The 16,288-nt window shown below is 43.2% G+C and overlaps 3 protein-coding genes across 5 annotated transcripts in view; 2 read left to right on the forward strand and 1 right to left on the reverse strand.

The window, feature by feature from the left end:
* The window catches only part of col5a3a (collagen, type V, alpha 3a), a 35,286-nt gene extending 32,944 nt beyond the window's left edge, over nucleotides 1-2,342 (forward strand). Inside the window, exon 67 of the mRNA XM_088317912.1 lies at nucleotides 284-2,342. Coding sequence (XP_088174038.1) covers nucleotides 284-430 — 147 coding nt within the window. The 3' untranslated portion in view covers nucleotides 431-2,342. The remainder of the gene's footprint in view (nucleotides 1-283) is intronic.
* rdh8a (retinol dehydrogenase 8a) overlaps nucleotides 1-16,288 on the reverse strand; it is a 116,580-nt gene that overhangs the window by 44,496 nt on the left and 55,796 nt on the right. The gene's annotated exons all lie outside the window — the stretch shown is intronic.
* The window catches only part of olfm2a (olfactomedin 2a), a 38,745-nt gene continuing 33,817 nt past the window's right edge, over nucleotides 11,361-16,288 (forward strand). The window contains exon 1 of the mRNA XM_088317906.1: nucleotides 11,361-11,810. Coding sequence (XP_088174032.1) covers nucleotides 11,748-11,810 — 63 coding nt within the window. The 5' untranslated portion in view covers nucleotides 11,361-11,747. The remainder of the gene's footprint in view (nucleotides 11,811-16,288) is intronic.

A 16,288-nucleotide genomic window follows, 5' to 3' on the forward strand; every position in this document is an offset into this window, starting at 1 on the left:
AATTGACTGCAGAAAATGAACCGATTACTCATTTGGTCTGTAACGTCGTCCCGCCTAAAAATATCTTGAGGTGTATCGTGTCCCATCAATATGCGTCCTCTTCTTGAAAAAACGTACACCTTGTGTCTAAATATGGAGCCAATGACGACGGAGTGAGACTGTGCAGGAAGGCAGCAGCCAAACCAAAACACATCACCCAAAGCGGAAGCAAACGTGCCGAATGAGTTTTTTCCCCAAATCCCGAGCCAACATTTTTCTAAACGCGTTGACATTTCTCTTTCAGGCGCGCAAAGGTCAGGAAAGCACCATTCTGGAGATGAACTCCCCCTTGGCTGAGCTGCTACCTATTATGGACGTGTCCGCCACAGATTTTGGCAACACAAACCAAAAGTTTGGATTCCAAGTTGGACGCGTGTGCTTCACGGGCTGAAAAGAAAAAGAAAGAAAAAAAAAAAAAAGAGACCAATGAACACTGCAAAACCAAAGGAACGGGAGTTTTACCACTGCCCCCCCCGGCAATATTTATTGTTCTATTATGTTGTATATTATTTAAGACTTTCTTCACAGCCCACGTTGGGAATTCCTTTGGCTTTACAACAACAAGAAGACATTCATCAGTTGCAACAAAGCACCAAAGGGAAATAAGATGTGTTTATATGTTAGCTTGTATTTTTTATTTTTTTTTTGGGCTCTGCTTCCACTCCAACTGATCCTAAGCAAGGAACTTTTGAGCTACCTAATGTCGTCAAAAACGGGCAAATTCTCCCGACGCATTCATTTGCATGCTAGCGCTTTACTGTACTGACATTTGCATTTCATCCAACTAGCCGAGCATATTCATCCGAACACGAGCATCATTCTTCATTTTCTGTTTGTCGGAGGGAGTGATAAATTGTCCCGTTTACTCTTCAAGCGCAGACGTGATTAGAATTTAGTAGATCATTGCGATCTCCACAGACCGATCCAGTGACTCGTTTGTTTCCTGTTGCTTTGAGTCCTCACAAAACTGTTTCCACATGTACTGTATTTGTTTTGTCACTGCGAGGACATTCCAGGGCAAGAATTAAGAGCATGCTGATTTAAAAAAAAAAAAACACGCATCGCCGCCATGCTCCTTTTATACCAAGAGACATGTCATGCAACTCGCGTCACTTTTAGAGCTCATGTTTCTCCGTTTTATTTATGTTGAAATCTGAACGTGTTATTTGCTCTTCGCCGGTGCTATTTTTTTTTTTTGTATGTTTGTGTGCCTCTGTGGGCTGGATCAAGATGAATTTGTGTGGCTATTGCGCCTTCAGCAGGAAGAATCACCCTCCGAGGGAGGCCGGGGACGACTGCTCGAGGGGGGGCGGATTGTGTTGGGGGGCTTGTTGCACATCTTCTGGCTGATTGTGCCAATTTCACGAGGGCCAGTGAAGGGCGCTGGGGACATCTCAGAGCAGCGTGGTTTGCAGCTTTAAAGGGAAACGCCACTCTTGCGTTGAACTTGTCTCGTACTATTTGATAAGCATGAAAGGAGATTTTCGTATAAAACGAGCTGAGGTGACATTTCAAGTCGGCGGCGACCGACTCATTGGCCGAATGATTTCATTGGGCGATATTAGCCATTTTTAAATTATTATTGCCTTTCAAACATTCTCCCCCTTTACACCCCCCCCCAAAAAAAAAAAAAAATTAAATACCGCAGGACAAGGTAATGCAGTGCTTCTCAATTATTTTCTGTTACGACCCCCCTACCAAGAAGAAAACAATTAGCATCCCCCCACCAGCGACTCTTCGCCGCAATTATACATGAGAGAATTTCCTTGCAAAACAAACCTATAGCATCGGGTTAATACTCGCTGCACACAATGGGCAATGAGAGCGCCACTGCCAACTACTGGAGTGGATGAGCAATTACACTTTATTGTAGTACAGCGGGGGGAAAAAAGCACGCTCCCCATGTACACATGTGCCCCCCCTCGGAATCGCAGCGCCCCACTATTTGAGAAGCACTGCATTAAGGGAACCAAAGAAAGATGTTGGATTATTTAGATATATTTTTAAATGATCGGCCAATTGGTCAGGCTCTAATTAAAAATGTGCTTCTGCATTTCAGCTCATTTTAACGTCAGATGATCACTACATGACTTTAAATGAACAAATGGTGCTACATGTTTTTTTTGGGACATCAAACTTTGCATTCAGCCCGCGTGATTTGAAATGTACGCATCCTCGTGTCACACCTCCCGTCAGACTGTACAGTCATTCTTTCGACTTTGAGATGTTTATCATGAACGGAACATCAATGTATTTGTCAGAAAAACAAACCCAAAAAACATAAAGAAGGTGGGCAAATGGCGCGTTTGAGTGATGTTCTGATGACTTCCTCGACTGTCGAGCTCGATAACGACGACCACCAGCGGATGTCGGCGGTGTCGTGCGTCGCAACTTCATTTATTTCAATAAGACCAATTCAGTCCTCAGAGTTGAGATGAAGAGAATGGCCACTTTGTTCAATCTGATGACATATTTTTAAAGGAGTCAATATACGATTTTAATCACATTTTTGCTCTGAATTGCACGCATGCGTCGAGCTCTGGTGTACGCATGGCGTAATTGCGCAAGCCTTCATCCTCACCGTCTTATCTGCAGACGCAGCACACGCTCGCTTCCTTTGTAAAGGCTTTTCCCTTCATACACACAATAAATCAAGGCATTCAAGCCCTCTGGCACACACTTTCAAAAGAAAAACAACGTTTTGCCGTGCTCCCTTTGAACTGTTTTCACCACGCCAAGCTTGCCAACAGGACAGTCCGCGTTACAAAAGAGTCGCCGTCTGTTTGGAACACTCCCGACGTTTGACATTGTGAGGTGAGGAAGAATACACAAAGCCACGTCATATAAAAGTAGTACTTTGGCGCAATCTTAAAGCATCTGGCGTCATTGTTGAAGTGAGAGGAGGAGCTTCTTTTTCGGGCACAGCCTTGCCCAGGCAGGAGAAGAAAAAAAATTGCTGCCATCTTGTGGTATCAACAGGCAGTTGCAAAAAATTTTAGGTGGGTGTCATTTACTCGTGATATGTTCCATTGTCCATTTGCACCGTGAAGCGTCATCCAGACAATTCTGAAGTATTATTTCAACTGGCAGGCGTACTTGCCCACATTACTTTTGGTCCCTTAAAAAGTCGCCGGCACATGTAAAATAATTCCGACACTGTTAACCTTGACTGTACATTTTCTTAAAAAATACACTCCAAAAGCCACGCACACGCTCACAGACACACACATTTTTCACTTAAATCTGTACGCCGCTACTCAATTGCGCATCGCTCTCCGCTGCCGAAGAAGTGGAGCAGTAGCGTTGGTCTCGATTTGGCCTCGTGGAGCGACTTTGAGGCCGAGAACATAACTTAGCGGCTCTGTTGTTGTCTCGCCAGCTTCTGTTTGCTCTCGACTTGACGCTCGCTCGTTGGATTTAAGGCTGAAAACGGTCGATAGCCTCCTTCAGACGGGTGTTATAATCATTTTGCTCCTCCTGCTTTTATTGCCACAAATACAAAGATGAAGATGACAACAAAACAAAAACAAAAACGGGCGCAATAAGTCAAGGGAACAAGCTTCCAAAAGGAAAATGTTGTCCATTTGATGCTCGTGCTCTGATTTCAAAACTAATTAAAGGTTACTCACCAGTTAACTTGTTCCAGAGCATTTTTTTTCTAATTATTTGGAGGACTGCTTTTTACTTTTACCTGAATCCAATTTTGGGCTACTCTGACGAGCAGACCTGATTTTCCACACGGCTGATGTGCGTGCGTGCGAGTTCACAAGCATTCGCCGCCACAAGTCTATTATCCAGGAGAGGGAATCATTTTCGACCCGTGAACGGGACGGAAAGCAAAACGCTGCGTGACGGTAGCACGAAAGGCAGGCCACGCTTCCGAGCGTGTATGAATGACAAAGGCCAATTTAGACATGCAAAGCTGTCGATAAATCCTGAGCTGCAGAGCTAAATGAAGAACCTTTCGATTTGAACTGCCGCACACGAGCGAGCGGTGAGGAGAGCGATAGCAGCGTGAAGCCATCCCTCACCGAAGATGCTCATGGCCAATAAATCCGAGCATTGAGCAGCCGAGACAGTGATGCAGCTGGGACTCAAAGCCAAAGTCAAAAAGTCAGAGAAAAATCATGCTCTCTGTTCACCCTGATGGATCGCTCTCCTCCAGCTCTTCATCAAACAACCCCCTCCACCCCCACCTCCTCTAATTACTGCTCCCTCGCTGCTCCAAAGAAGGATCGATGCCCCCCCCCCAGCTGAGGTTCAGTTCCTGTGACAGTGAATGCCAAGTGCAGCATTGCTCATCAAGTCATCAAGTCACAGTTAAAATCGTGATGAAGAAGGAAGAAGGTTTTTAAACAAAGTTGCGCTTTTCTTTCTCGGCCGTGGCAAAAAAAAACAAACAAAAAAAAAAACAGTGCGATCAAAAGTGGCCGATTACAAAGCAGACGTGGCGCCGATTGCAGCAATAAAAGCCGTTACGGCAGCGATAAAGAGCTTTGAGACGGGGACGAGGTGAGCGACGTGACTCATGAATAGTGATTGAGTGAATGGCCGACAGCTGCTCATTAACGCCAAACAAACACGCACACGCACACAACTGTGCAGATGTGTCATCTCGCTCCCATGTGATGGATGCACGTAAAGCTGTCTTCTCCCAAGGTAGCATTATTAGCACGCCGCGGCTATTGACGGCGAAGACGACGCCAACATCGTGGAAGTGAACAGAAAATGAGGAAGCGACGTTGCAGAAGAGAGGAGTGCCTTTTTTTGTCTCAAGTTTACTGAGACAACCTTGAAATAAAGTTGCAGTCACATATCGGTGGGGCGCGGGTATGTTAGCGGATTATGTAAACACACATACACACGCGCCATTTAAAGTGTAAGTCAACCCCTGTGCTAAGGAAGCACATTAAATTTACTTGGGGAAAAAAAATCCTGTTGGTAATTTTTTTGGAGAGCTTTTGTTTTTTGAATTTTTTTCCTGTTTTTCCAAAATATTTTTTTGGTTTATCTGAATATATTTTCTGTCATCATTTATTTTTTGGGGAAAATAAACTAAAAAAAAATTGTTGCTCAGGGTTGATTAGCTATTCAGCAAAGCCGCCATTAGAATTTTTGTTTTTTTTTGTGAGTTTGAGTTGTTTTTTTTGTATTTTTAAAATGTTTTTGCATTTTTCTTGTGTGCAACGTTTATCTTATTTGAGGACTTGATGTGTGCCAACTGGTACATTTTGCCTTAGTTGCTTGGAGACAAACTTCTCTGTCTTTTTCTTTTTAAATTTTTTTTTAATGTAATTCCAAGCAAGTACTGTGCGTAGCATAGAGTCCCCTCAATTTTATTGCTTCTCTTTCTTTGCCTGGGAAGCACCTTTTTAATTACACTCCACCAGCAGCCGCTCGCATCAGAGTGAAGCCAGAAGGCTGAGAAACACACGAGAAGAGCTAATCATACATTCTGAGCACGGATAGACCACACGGACGAATATGAATTGGTAATTTAGCCGTTTTTTTTTTTTTTTCTTCCCCTCAAGTGCCACATGTAGTGTGCTTCAGACGGCTTTCTGCGAGTGGGACGAACCCACTCTCCGCCACCTCCACTTTGGTCTGTTATCCGCAACTAATAGTCTCTCTCCCTCTCACTCTGGTTCAGCCGTACCGCATCAACACATCCTCACTTGCCGTGAGCTGACAGGCGGCCATCACTCCACGACGTCGCTGTTCTTATTCCATCCTCGTGCCTCAAGCCCTCAAATGGCAAATACAGGTGAGCTGGTCATGCATGACAACAACATGTTGCCATGGTAACGCAAGAGCTGGCAGCAAAAGCGACGAATTGTTTGGGCTTTCTGAAGGAGCTCTTGATAGTGACGATCAATCGATGTTCGCCGCCGCGCACGATCCGGCATTTGAGCGCGGCGCATAAAATTTGCAGTTCAGCAGTTTAGTGACGCTCATCTCGAGTGAACAACAAGCATCATTAATCGCCATTTTGACCGATCTGCGCGTTTACATTTCCAAAGGATCACTTCCACAACATTTCCTCCCTTTTAATGTATTATTTTGGATTTGGCAAGATTATTTCATCTAATTTCGCTGCAAAAAGCAAACAGACGGGAAGTGAATTAGCATCCAGTGTAAATTGCCGGCCTTTCATTTTTCACCATAAACTCAAACTCTTGCCCTGACCATCACGCAGCTAATCAATAACCCGCAGGGATGAAATACAGCACAAAATCAATTGATATGTTTCAGAATCGTACCGGGCGGCTTTCCGGGGAATTTAGTGCGCGTCTGGCCTCAAGCGACACGTGGATAAATCTCCCCGCTCGGCTCCGCCCGTGTCGTCCCGCCGCCGCTGCCGCTGTCCAGATGACTGGCCATCTGTCACACTTTTTGCCTTCAAATCACCGCGTATTGACTGGAGGGATCAAGGCTAAAATAAATAGGAAGTCAGTGACCAGGAACCGCTTGCTCATTGCTCCCCAACGCCAAGAGCAGCTTCGTATTTGGACAAACTATGTTTTTTCTCATGGAACTTCACCTCTTATCTCAGACGCCACCTTTACCTTTCAACCTGCTGCTTTCTTGCAATATTTTCTCGTAAACGGGCCTTTCCACTGAATCGGAGCCATTCCACGGAAGCGCCTATGAAGTCAAATTGTTTACCACTGCTGTGACTGACAACAGACATTGCAGGAACAATAAACAACAAACAATTTTTATGAATAAGTCGAGGTCGGGTGGGTACCGAGGTAGCGTCCCGTGGGTGAGGGACTGACGGGTAAAAAAAGGGTCAAGTGCCCCGCTCTGGAAATTAATCGTACGATCCAACTAAAATAACGCTCACATTGGAAATCGGAAGATGGAGAAGGACACGGAAAGCGCTTGTAGTCTGATACAGTTAAACTTGCTGCCACCGCACGTGATCAGTCAAAACAAGAACAACAAAAAATATCTGGAAAGCTTCAGGTCACCCACGACCGAAAGAACATAAGCAGTGCCGATAATGGATGGCGAGTGAAACTTTCAATTTGAATGTCGTCAGTTCAACCTTTCCTGTCAGTGCAACTGTCCTGCAGCAAAAAAAAAAAAAAAACGACGGGGGGGCAGGAAGGGACACTCAGAGCCAATCAGACATTCAGTGAGTCACTGTCGTCTCAGGAGGCACAAAAGGATATTAGCAGACAGGACAGGTCTTCAGATCTAATAAGAGAGACTTGAACGCAAGGAGCAGACAAATTCAAGTTGTTGTCATGCTGGGAATTCGGACCTGGGCTTACTTGCAGACAAACTTTTTGCTCTTCTGCTGTCCTTAAAAGCTGGATGGGATGGAAAACTTTGGCTTTTTATTGTTTGCATACAAGTAGGGGTACAAGTTGTCGTTTTCTGAAAATGTGGTTGCGAGCAAGCCGTTTGGCAAATTGACATCATACTAACTAGCCGCCGTTATTTGCTTGGGCCCGGACGTAAAAAAATAAATAAATAACCACTATGCCTTTTGTAACGACTTGGTGTAAAGGAACACTGTTGAAGGGAGTTGAGGAGTTTCATTTAGACAAAAGTAGCGCTTTTCTGCCAAGTCCAGGCACATTGGTGCCAAGGAACAAAGTTGAAGTGAGTTTTTGACTGAAGATGTGATTTTCTGGAATTTTGGGAGCTTTTCTTCAGGTGGATGTCAAATCCACTATTCAGGTTGTTATTGAATTGAAGTCAAATAAATTGGGTACAAAACCAAGCCATTGTCTACACCGCAAAATAATTCCATCGGTTCACAAACTGCGCGACACGGGCGCAATCTATCAGAAAATGGCGTGGTGTAAATAATTGTCAAGTGTGTCTCTCGGAGCGGCACGACAAGTCTTGTATCTTTGTATCAGGAACTGAAAAGCGTGGGGTTGGGGGGGGCAGTTAATTTGCGTCGTCACGCCAAGCCATGCTTGACTCCACTGAATAATTGCACTGCAGCTCTTGAAAGAGATGTTTTCCCAGCCGGCTAATGAAGGTCTTCCACGGATGTCGTTGTGTTGTGGTACGTGTGCATCGGGAATGTTTGTCTTCCATATGGAGACGGGAACAAACACTGCATGAGTGCGTTTAAAAAAAAAAAAAAAGAAATTGACAAAACCAATGACCAACAGTGGGATAAAGAACGGGAGCCTGCTGGGTTGACTTTTACATCGGCCTGTTTTCGCCCCCCACAAAACAAACAAACAAAAAAAACAGGGGAACTGGCACGGAAAAAAAACTAAAGTTTTAAGGAAATGAAGTTAAAAACATCAGTCAACGATCTTTAAACTTGAGTAGCATCGGATACTTATCGTGTAACATTCGTCCATGACAAAAACTAATCATAAGCAAAATTTGAAATCTCTTTTCTGAAACCGTGTGACCAGAAGAGTGCTGACTGGGAACTTTTTTTTTTTTTAGCGTACCGAGGCCAAGTTGCCTGAGTCGTGCCGTTTTGACTTCATGAAAATAATGCAAAAAGCGGACCCTGAAAATAAAAGAACCTTTTGGTCCACTCCCAACAAGTGCTGAGTCGGCACCGCCCCCCGGCCAGGTCTGCGCCGGCTCGCGGGTGCGATCCGGTCAGCGCAGAGCTGAACGAGAGCGTTTAATCATCGGCGGGAAGGCAACAAACTAAAAGCACAAATAATCTCTGGAGTGTTTTATGAATAGCCGTGCCCTTAAAACGATTTATTCGGGAATTAAAAGCATCAGTGGCAGGCTTTAACTTCATAATGAGGTTGAATGTTTGCAGATTGTGCTCTGTGGTGAACGCGCTTAAGTCACCATCGCCTAATTATGGAAAATATCCCGCAAGTCTTTATCTTTAGTAACAGAAAAAAAAAATGGAGACGGATAAATGAATAAGTAACACAATAGAGAACCTCAAGTCTTCTTGTTTTGACATAAAAAATTCGCCCCCCCCCCCCCCCCCCAAAAAAAAAATAAAAAATAAATACAAATTCAGATGAATGAAAAAAACATGAAGTGGGTGCAATTTTCAACGGCGCGGAAACAAAATGTAAACAACCCATTTCTGCTGGTTTCTTCCGCCTCGGGCGGCGTGGACTTTCAATTGCTCGCCTTGCAGCGTTATGAATTATGTTTTCATTCAATTAAAATGCAAACAAAGGCCGGACAAACCAACTTGCGGCGCAGAATGCTGCTCAGGGAGAGGCGAGTGGAAATGAACTGCGAGTTTTTCGGCTTCATTTTCCCAAAAAAATCCGCTCACCAGAGTCGTGACACTTTTGTGTCTGTATCACCGAACACAGAATTTTCACACTAAGACGAAAAAGGGAAGACTGAATAAATTTGAGTTACAACCTTGGTCACGGAACGAATAAAACTCATATGTCAAGCTATGACCGTGTTGTCAATTCAATTCAAAAAATGAGAATGACATGTTACAAATGTGGCAGTTTAACCCAGCAACGGATGGTGCCAACCCTTTTGTCTCCTGTTTGTAAAAAGATAACTCAAGATAGTGAATAATCATATCATTAAAAAAAGCATTTTGTATGGTACGCATGATACATCTGACAGCAAACACAAATAGTCCAATTCCACTTGCATTTTACTGCTTGACATGTTTTGACGGGCAGTTGGTAGATGTTGAATTGCCTCCAACATTACAGTCCCGCACACACACGGACACACATTTAGCCATCAAGCATTGACATGCAATCAAACAAGCGGGGCCGAGCAATGACGACTTCAAGAGGACGGATTTAACTGAAAAACAAAATGATCTCTGCAGACACATGCGAAGCGACAGCAAACCGTGAGGCAATAACGACCGCCCGTCTCCAAGGTTCACGTTCTTCTTTTGTCTCGCCGCCTTTGGGCGGACCGGAGGACAAAAAGACGACAACAAAATGGGTCACGTTTTGTTTGCGTTCACCTCGACGTGCAGCCGCTGTAACGGGGCGGGGGTGTGCGAGTACAGTGGATCTCATGACTCAACGTGGCTTGAACGCACCCTCCACCGCTTTTATTGTCACTTTTGCAGCGGATGACGTGAGAAGAGAAGACAGGACAGGAAAATGTAATAACAGCGCCCCTAAAAATGGCACAAAGATGACACCTCGGCTCGCGACAGCTTTGGTTCATTTCAAGCATTGGCAGGAGGTCAGAATTGAAAGAAGAAATACGAAAATGGGTTTCTTCTGGTCGTGAGAAAAGTTTGTTTTTTTATAAATTGGATTTGGGAAATTGCAGCATTTTTGCATTTCTATAATTAATTTTAGATGATATATTCAATAAATTAAATGACATTGAAGCTGATTTTTTTTCAACATTATATTTTATTTTAATTCATTTCTCAGAGGAAAAACTCAAAATTAATCTTCTCCAGGTGTACAATTTAGTGCAAATCCAAATCTGACCTTGGCTGAGTTATATTAAAAAAACATACACTAGTAATCCTTTTTTCATAAAATGTTAACTGGCATACACAAAGCAAGTTTTGAAGCTTGCATGAAATTGCTGCATTTAAAATTAATATTCGATTTAATTGTCCCCGCCTGAATGTGTCCCTAAGATCATTTTTTTTTACACAGATTCAAAATATATATTTACATGTTGGCCTAACAAATTGCCTTCATGACATATGTTCAATTTTTTTTTAAGTTTGACTTATAAAAGCTTACTGATTACTGACTTTAATATGAATTTATAGCTGTAACGTTTCAGAAAAAAAAATCAGCTAAATATACAAAATTTATTGCTATATTACACATAATTATTCATATTAGGAGATGCTGTAGAGGCAAAAAAAAGGCAGACTCGAAATCGTGACGAAGAAATAATTTGAATAGTTTACTTGCATCTCTGATTAAAAAATGGTGTTGTTAGTTGTCTAATTTATTCATACATAAAAAAACTAAACAAAGTTAGGAATACCTCTCAGTGTATTACAATACGCATTAATGAATATTAAACACACAACACATACATTTATTATGAGTTGCATTACCGAACATTGCTGCATATTTTTCTTCCAGCGTTATCTTTGTAAATTTTGTACTGGATGTAGTGTGCAGGTGTTCCTAATGAAATGTCCAGTAGGCACCTGTTTATAAATTGTACAGACTTCCACCAACCCCCCCCCGCCTTTTTTTAATCCTATACCTCAAATCATGCAGAATTACAGAAATGTATCATAAATATCACACAACACACCAACCATTAGAGAGAGAGATAGAGAGAGAGAAAGAGAGAGAGAAAGAGAGAGAGAGCGAGAGAGAGAGAGAGAGCGAGCATACTCCATTTTACGTTGCATGTGTGCTGCCCCTATCGCCCGCACGTTACAAGTGCAGCAGCAGTCACCTTCCAACCTCTGCGCCTCTCCTCGCCCAGTGCAGGACCGAGAAGGACCGAAAAGAAAGAAGGGGGGGAAAAAAAAGAGAGCGAAAGGCAGAGTGACTGTATCCGCTGGGCACCCTGACACTATCACCCAAATCTCACACGCAACACCACACACTCTCAGCCCCTTTTGTCCAACCTCCCCCCCCTTCTCCAATCCAGCGGCAGCTTTGCAGAGGCAACGCCGCCTGTGTGAGCCGCTGAGTCGGGCAGAGCAGCGCGTGTGGGTGAGCGTCCCCCCGGTGATGAGGCTGCTGGAGCGCGAGAGAGGAAGAGATCAGTAGCGGCAAGAGAAGGCGAGGAGGACGAGAGAACTGCGGAACGCAAACATTTGGATGAGGATGCATCTTCTCAGTGCGATGTTCCTGCTTGTCATGTCAGCTGTCACGTCGTGCCAGGTAAGAAACGCAAACACGGAGATGATTGTTTTTTTTTTAACTTCACATGGCTGGCTTTTGCATGCTTTGTGATGATGGTGAGGACAAGGATGTTTTTTGTTTTGTTTTTTTTTTTATGTGGGAGGGTGGGTGACTATGGTCTCAGTGTTTTAGTTAATTGCAGTGAATGTGCAGGGGAATACCGTTGTCAACGATGGTGCTCAAGTTGGATTGAATTGAATCAGTTAAGGTTGTTTTGTTTCTCCTCAGGAGTTTAGACACTAGGGCCACTTCATTAGGGACGCCATCCATCGACCAATCCCGGGCCGACAGGCAGGGTGCACCCTGGACTGGTCGACTTAAAAATCGCAGGGCACACGTCGACTCCAGTGCTGTGTAATAAGTGCATTTACATTTGCCATATTTCATTTGGTGGCGTCACAAAAAGGCAAAGCCAGCAAAAATATTAAATTGGCAAGAATTTCAATGTTTGGGGGCCCTGCCACGGTGTCCCTCGCCTTTCGTCCAAACCTAATGAGGAGAAACACTATGGTTGCATGTTCGATTTTTATCGAATAAAAGTCACTTGCCAAACAACAAAATGGCCCCTAGGAGTACCTAATGTTTTGGCCAGTAAGTATTCTTTTAAACACTATACCTATAGTTGTGGTGCTTGTGAGCTGCTTTTAATATTTTGCAGCTAGTTAACTACCACCGAATGTGTGGTCATCAAAAATGTGCATTCTCGTCGCTGTTAAAGCCGAATTTTGTGGTGGGTGTTTGCTGTTCCTAATGTTGTGGCAGCTGAGCCGAGGTGGATTGCTTTCACAGCAGAAGACCAGCGCGTGTGTCGGAGGGAACGCACAACCCAGTTTTGTGGAGGGTGACGGGTGGCGATGTGACAGTTGTAAACCGAAACGGTGGCGCTGTAAATTATTTGACCCAGAAAAGCTTTGGAGTCAAAAGAGGAGCATGCCAACTGGCAAAATTGGGTTCAGCTGGTCACAAAGCAAAAATCCAGACGGCCTACAAAGCGTCTGCCTGAAACGCGACAGGCAGGCAGCCGGTGATGGGCGGGCCGGTGGCAAGTAAATTAAGCGGCAAGTCACTTCTGTTTGAGTCAACTCAACCTGCTTGTTGGAATCGGAATTTAGTAGAATTAGGTATATATAAAAAAAAGGAAAAAAAACGGAACACTGCAATTTGTAGGTTGGTGAACACATTGGGGAAATTGAGTTGATATTCTACCTTATATAATGTATGTGAGGTGCAGCGATTTTTTGTCCACTTTTTTTTTCTCATTATCGACACTGAAGTGTTGTAGTATCTGTGACAGTCTGAGATGAATGTGTGTGGCTTTAAAAGTCTCGTGCTGGCTTAGAAATGAGATCATTACATATTTGTTCACTAAAGTCATTGAAAATGTGCCTATCCGAGACCACTTGAGGGGACATTACGATACATTCCAGCCAGCGATAGCAAGCTATGTTAAATTAGCCAACATCGATATTTGACCTCGCGTTGGTGCTCGTTAACATTCCGTTGTGTTACAAAGTACACTTTAGCGTCTTTTATCAAGCGTGAAATGATCCCAAAATTTGGATTGTTCTCTTTTATGCATTTCTCAGTAACAATTTAAGGCAAACTCCCGCGACATATCGAGAAGGTAACTTGCAGAAAACTTAGCTGCATTGGTGCTCACAGAGAATGCTGGTTTTAGTCCAAAAAAAAAAAACTAAATCAAATGAGAAATAAAAAATCCACAATGCAATCAAGCCACAAAAAGCTCGTCAAGGACTTGAGCATCGACTTTTTTTTTTTTTTTTATTAAATTGTGGAAAAAATGACTACATCTACATTGATATCCGTGAATAAACTTGAAGAATGAAAAAAGCTTTTTTTTTCACCCATTGGCTCAGAGGACATTCATCTCTTAAGAGTCCACACAAGGCAAATGAATCCCGTTAATCTTTTCAAGCATGACCGCAGCGAGAGTAATTTCACTTAACAAGTCGTGATTAAGTCTATATTGGATTAAATATGGTTTGATCCATTGCAAGGTTATCTGGTGCGGAACTCCTTGTATTGCGAGAGCGCTAGAATACTGTGACATTTCGAAATTGCACGGGGCTTACGCGATGTTACGAGCACTTCACATGTCATGCACACAACGTATACGCTACACATGACCTTTCCAGAAGCCTATCCTTCATTTATTTCTAGGTTATCTTCAATATGATTAAATGGAACCAGTTAATTGAAGTCAACAATTAATTATTAAATTGAAGCTTATGTTAAATTAATGTAAAGAAAATTATAAAGATTTAATGTTAGTTCAACTGCTAGTTGTAAATCCCTTCCCCCTCTTGAGACAGTTCATATTATAAATGCCCTTAAGGGACAATTTGTGGTTGCATTAATTATTCAGACGGGCGAATGGAAATGCATCGCCGTCCGTCTCCGGGCCGATTGCGCTGAAATAATAAAGAATTGATACCTTCCTTGGCGTGAGGAGCCATGTTGGCGACGCTTCCCGACCGCAAGTGCACTTACCAGTTGAAACCAGTTAAGACGATGGAGTCGCACATCGTCACGTGAGCTAGGCGGAGCCACCGTCTGGTTGGACTTTGTGCCATGACCCGGATGATCAAATAGATCAACGGAATCCAACAGAACGTCACCGTCTTCTGCCTCAAGAGTCTCTAATAATACAACAAAAATGGCGAAACTTGTTGCAAACGCTAAATTAGCACCATTGCCCGACATGATCAACAATATGATCTACAATTAACCAAATCCGTAACCACCAATGGATTGATTATAATGCACACCCGTTTTGAATGTCCGGTCACGCACATGGGCAAAAATCAAAAACTGGAAAGTGAACATTCAAGCAGCCGCAGAATTGGAAGGCAAAAAACGCTGACATGAAAAATACGGCGTCAGCACCCGTGTACCACAAAAGCAACCTCAGAACACTCGGTAGCAGCGAGGCAGGGCAAACATCTGCGTGGGCTCACGTCCAAAACGGACATCTGTGATGAGTCCGCAGCCTTTGCTGCTCAACTTTTAGCCAAAAATCTCATCTCTCCGCCGATCAAGCCCAAGACGAGTCCGAGCCGCAACAATACAACAAAAAAGAAAAAAGTCCATTTTAATGCCGTCTTGCAAAAGCAGCCAACCTTGTTAAAGTGCATCCGGCACTTTTTACCAGCAAGACTCGAGCTCTTAAAAGCTTTTACCGACTGAGCAGATGTGTAAAAGGCAGGTGAGATTGTCTGTTTTGTTGAGCGAAGGCCACAAGGTGACAGCCTCGATCGAGTGACCTCCACGGCGCAAGAAAAAGTGGAAATAAGCTGGCAAAAGATCAAGTCTAATGCCGTCGATTTGAAAAGTTTGCGATGTAAAGAATGGCTAAAATAAATGCTCACTCCGCGCATGATGATATGCGCGTGAAAAACTGGTAGTTTTGTGAAAGAAACGTCTCGGTAATAACGTAGAAGAGCGAGGTGATACTTGTGTGGAAAAAGTTCAAGAACCTGGACTGGCGCTATTGTCATCTTTTTTCTGTTTATGTGAACATGTGTGTGTTGAAAGTGTGTGGGTGTGTAAGTGAGTTAGCCGGGCTTGCACACCTCCGCCTTTTATGCACCGACGCGACGCCTAGCAATCATACACAGGTAATGGCGTTGCATTATGTTGCCGTCTTGTTGGCCAGATTGAACAGCAGCGGAGGATTGTACGTGACGGTGATGCCGAGATGCGACTGAAAAGACATTTCTTTTCTTGAAAAGAGATTCTGTTCACGATTTCACATTATTGTTCCAAAGTGCTCGTACGTGCGATTGGGATTTATTGATTAAATAATAGATTGTTAGCCTCGCCATCGTAAAGTAATGTTAATGTGGTGGCGGAAAGACGATCATTTACAAGCATCCTTACAAAAAAAAAACATTTTACAAGAGCAGGACGGTCTCTTTGGCTCACGCAGGTTCTGGATTTGAATCTCATCTGAGAATTTATTTCGTTCTTTCTTTGTTTTTTGTTTAGTTTTTTTCCGTTATGCATCTGTTGTGTGTTTGGATACAAATAGGATAAAAATTGCTGCTTGAAACTAAAGTCCAAAGAAATCAGTCGAGCATCAGCTCGTATTTTGAAAAAGTTTTAAGTCGGGTTGCTGCCAAGTTGCGGTACCGCTGAAGTTTTGTGAGTTACTTCGCACTTCATGCAGTTTAAAAACATGAAACCGGTAGACGTGACACACAACTAAGGCTGAACAATTCGTCGAATTCAAATCGACAATCGCAACGTAATAGAACGCAATTTTCGAATCACAATAAAATATGAAAAGTTGAAGCGAATAAAGTCACATATGTTTGCATTAGTGTTCTAATCTGACTGAGGGAGAATAAGTGATCGCATATTAGGGAAAAAAACAAAAAAATAGCTATTGTATTATTTTAGCGTGGGCTCAGTATGACCTCTGTCGCGTTGTTTTC

The sequence above is a fragment of the Idiotropiscis lumnitzeri genome, chromosome 15, assembly GCF_059441095.1.
Source record: "Idiotropiscis lumnitzeri isolate Australia: NSW breed Sydney's pygmy pipehorse chromosome 15, RoL_Ilum_1.0, whole genome shotgun sequence".
Classification (NCBI taxonomy): domain Eukaryota; kingdom Metazoa; phylum Chordata; class Actinopteri; order Syngnathiformes; family Syngnathidae; genus Idiotropiscis; species Idiotropiscis lumnitzeri.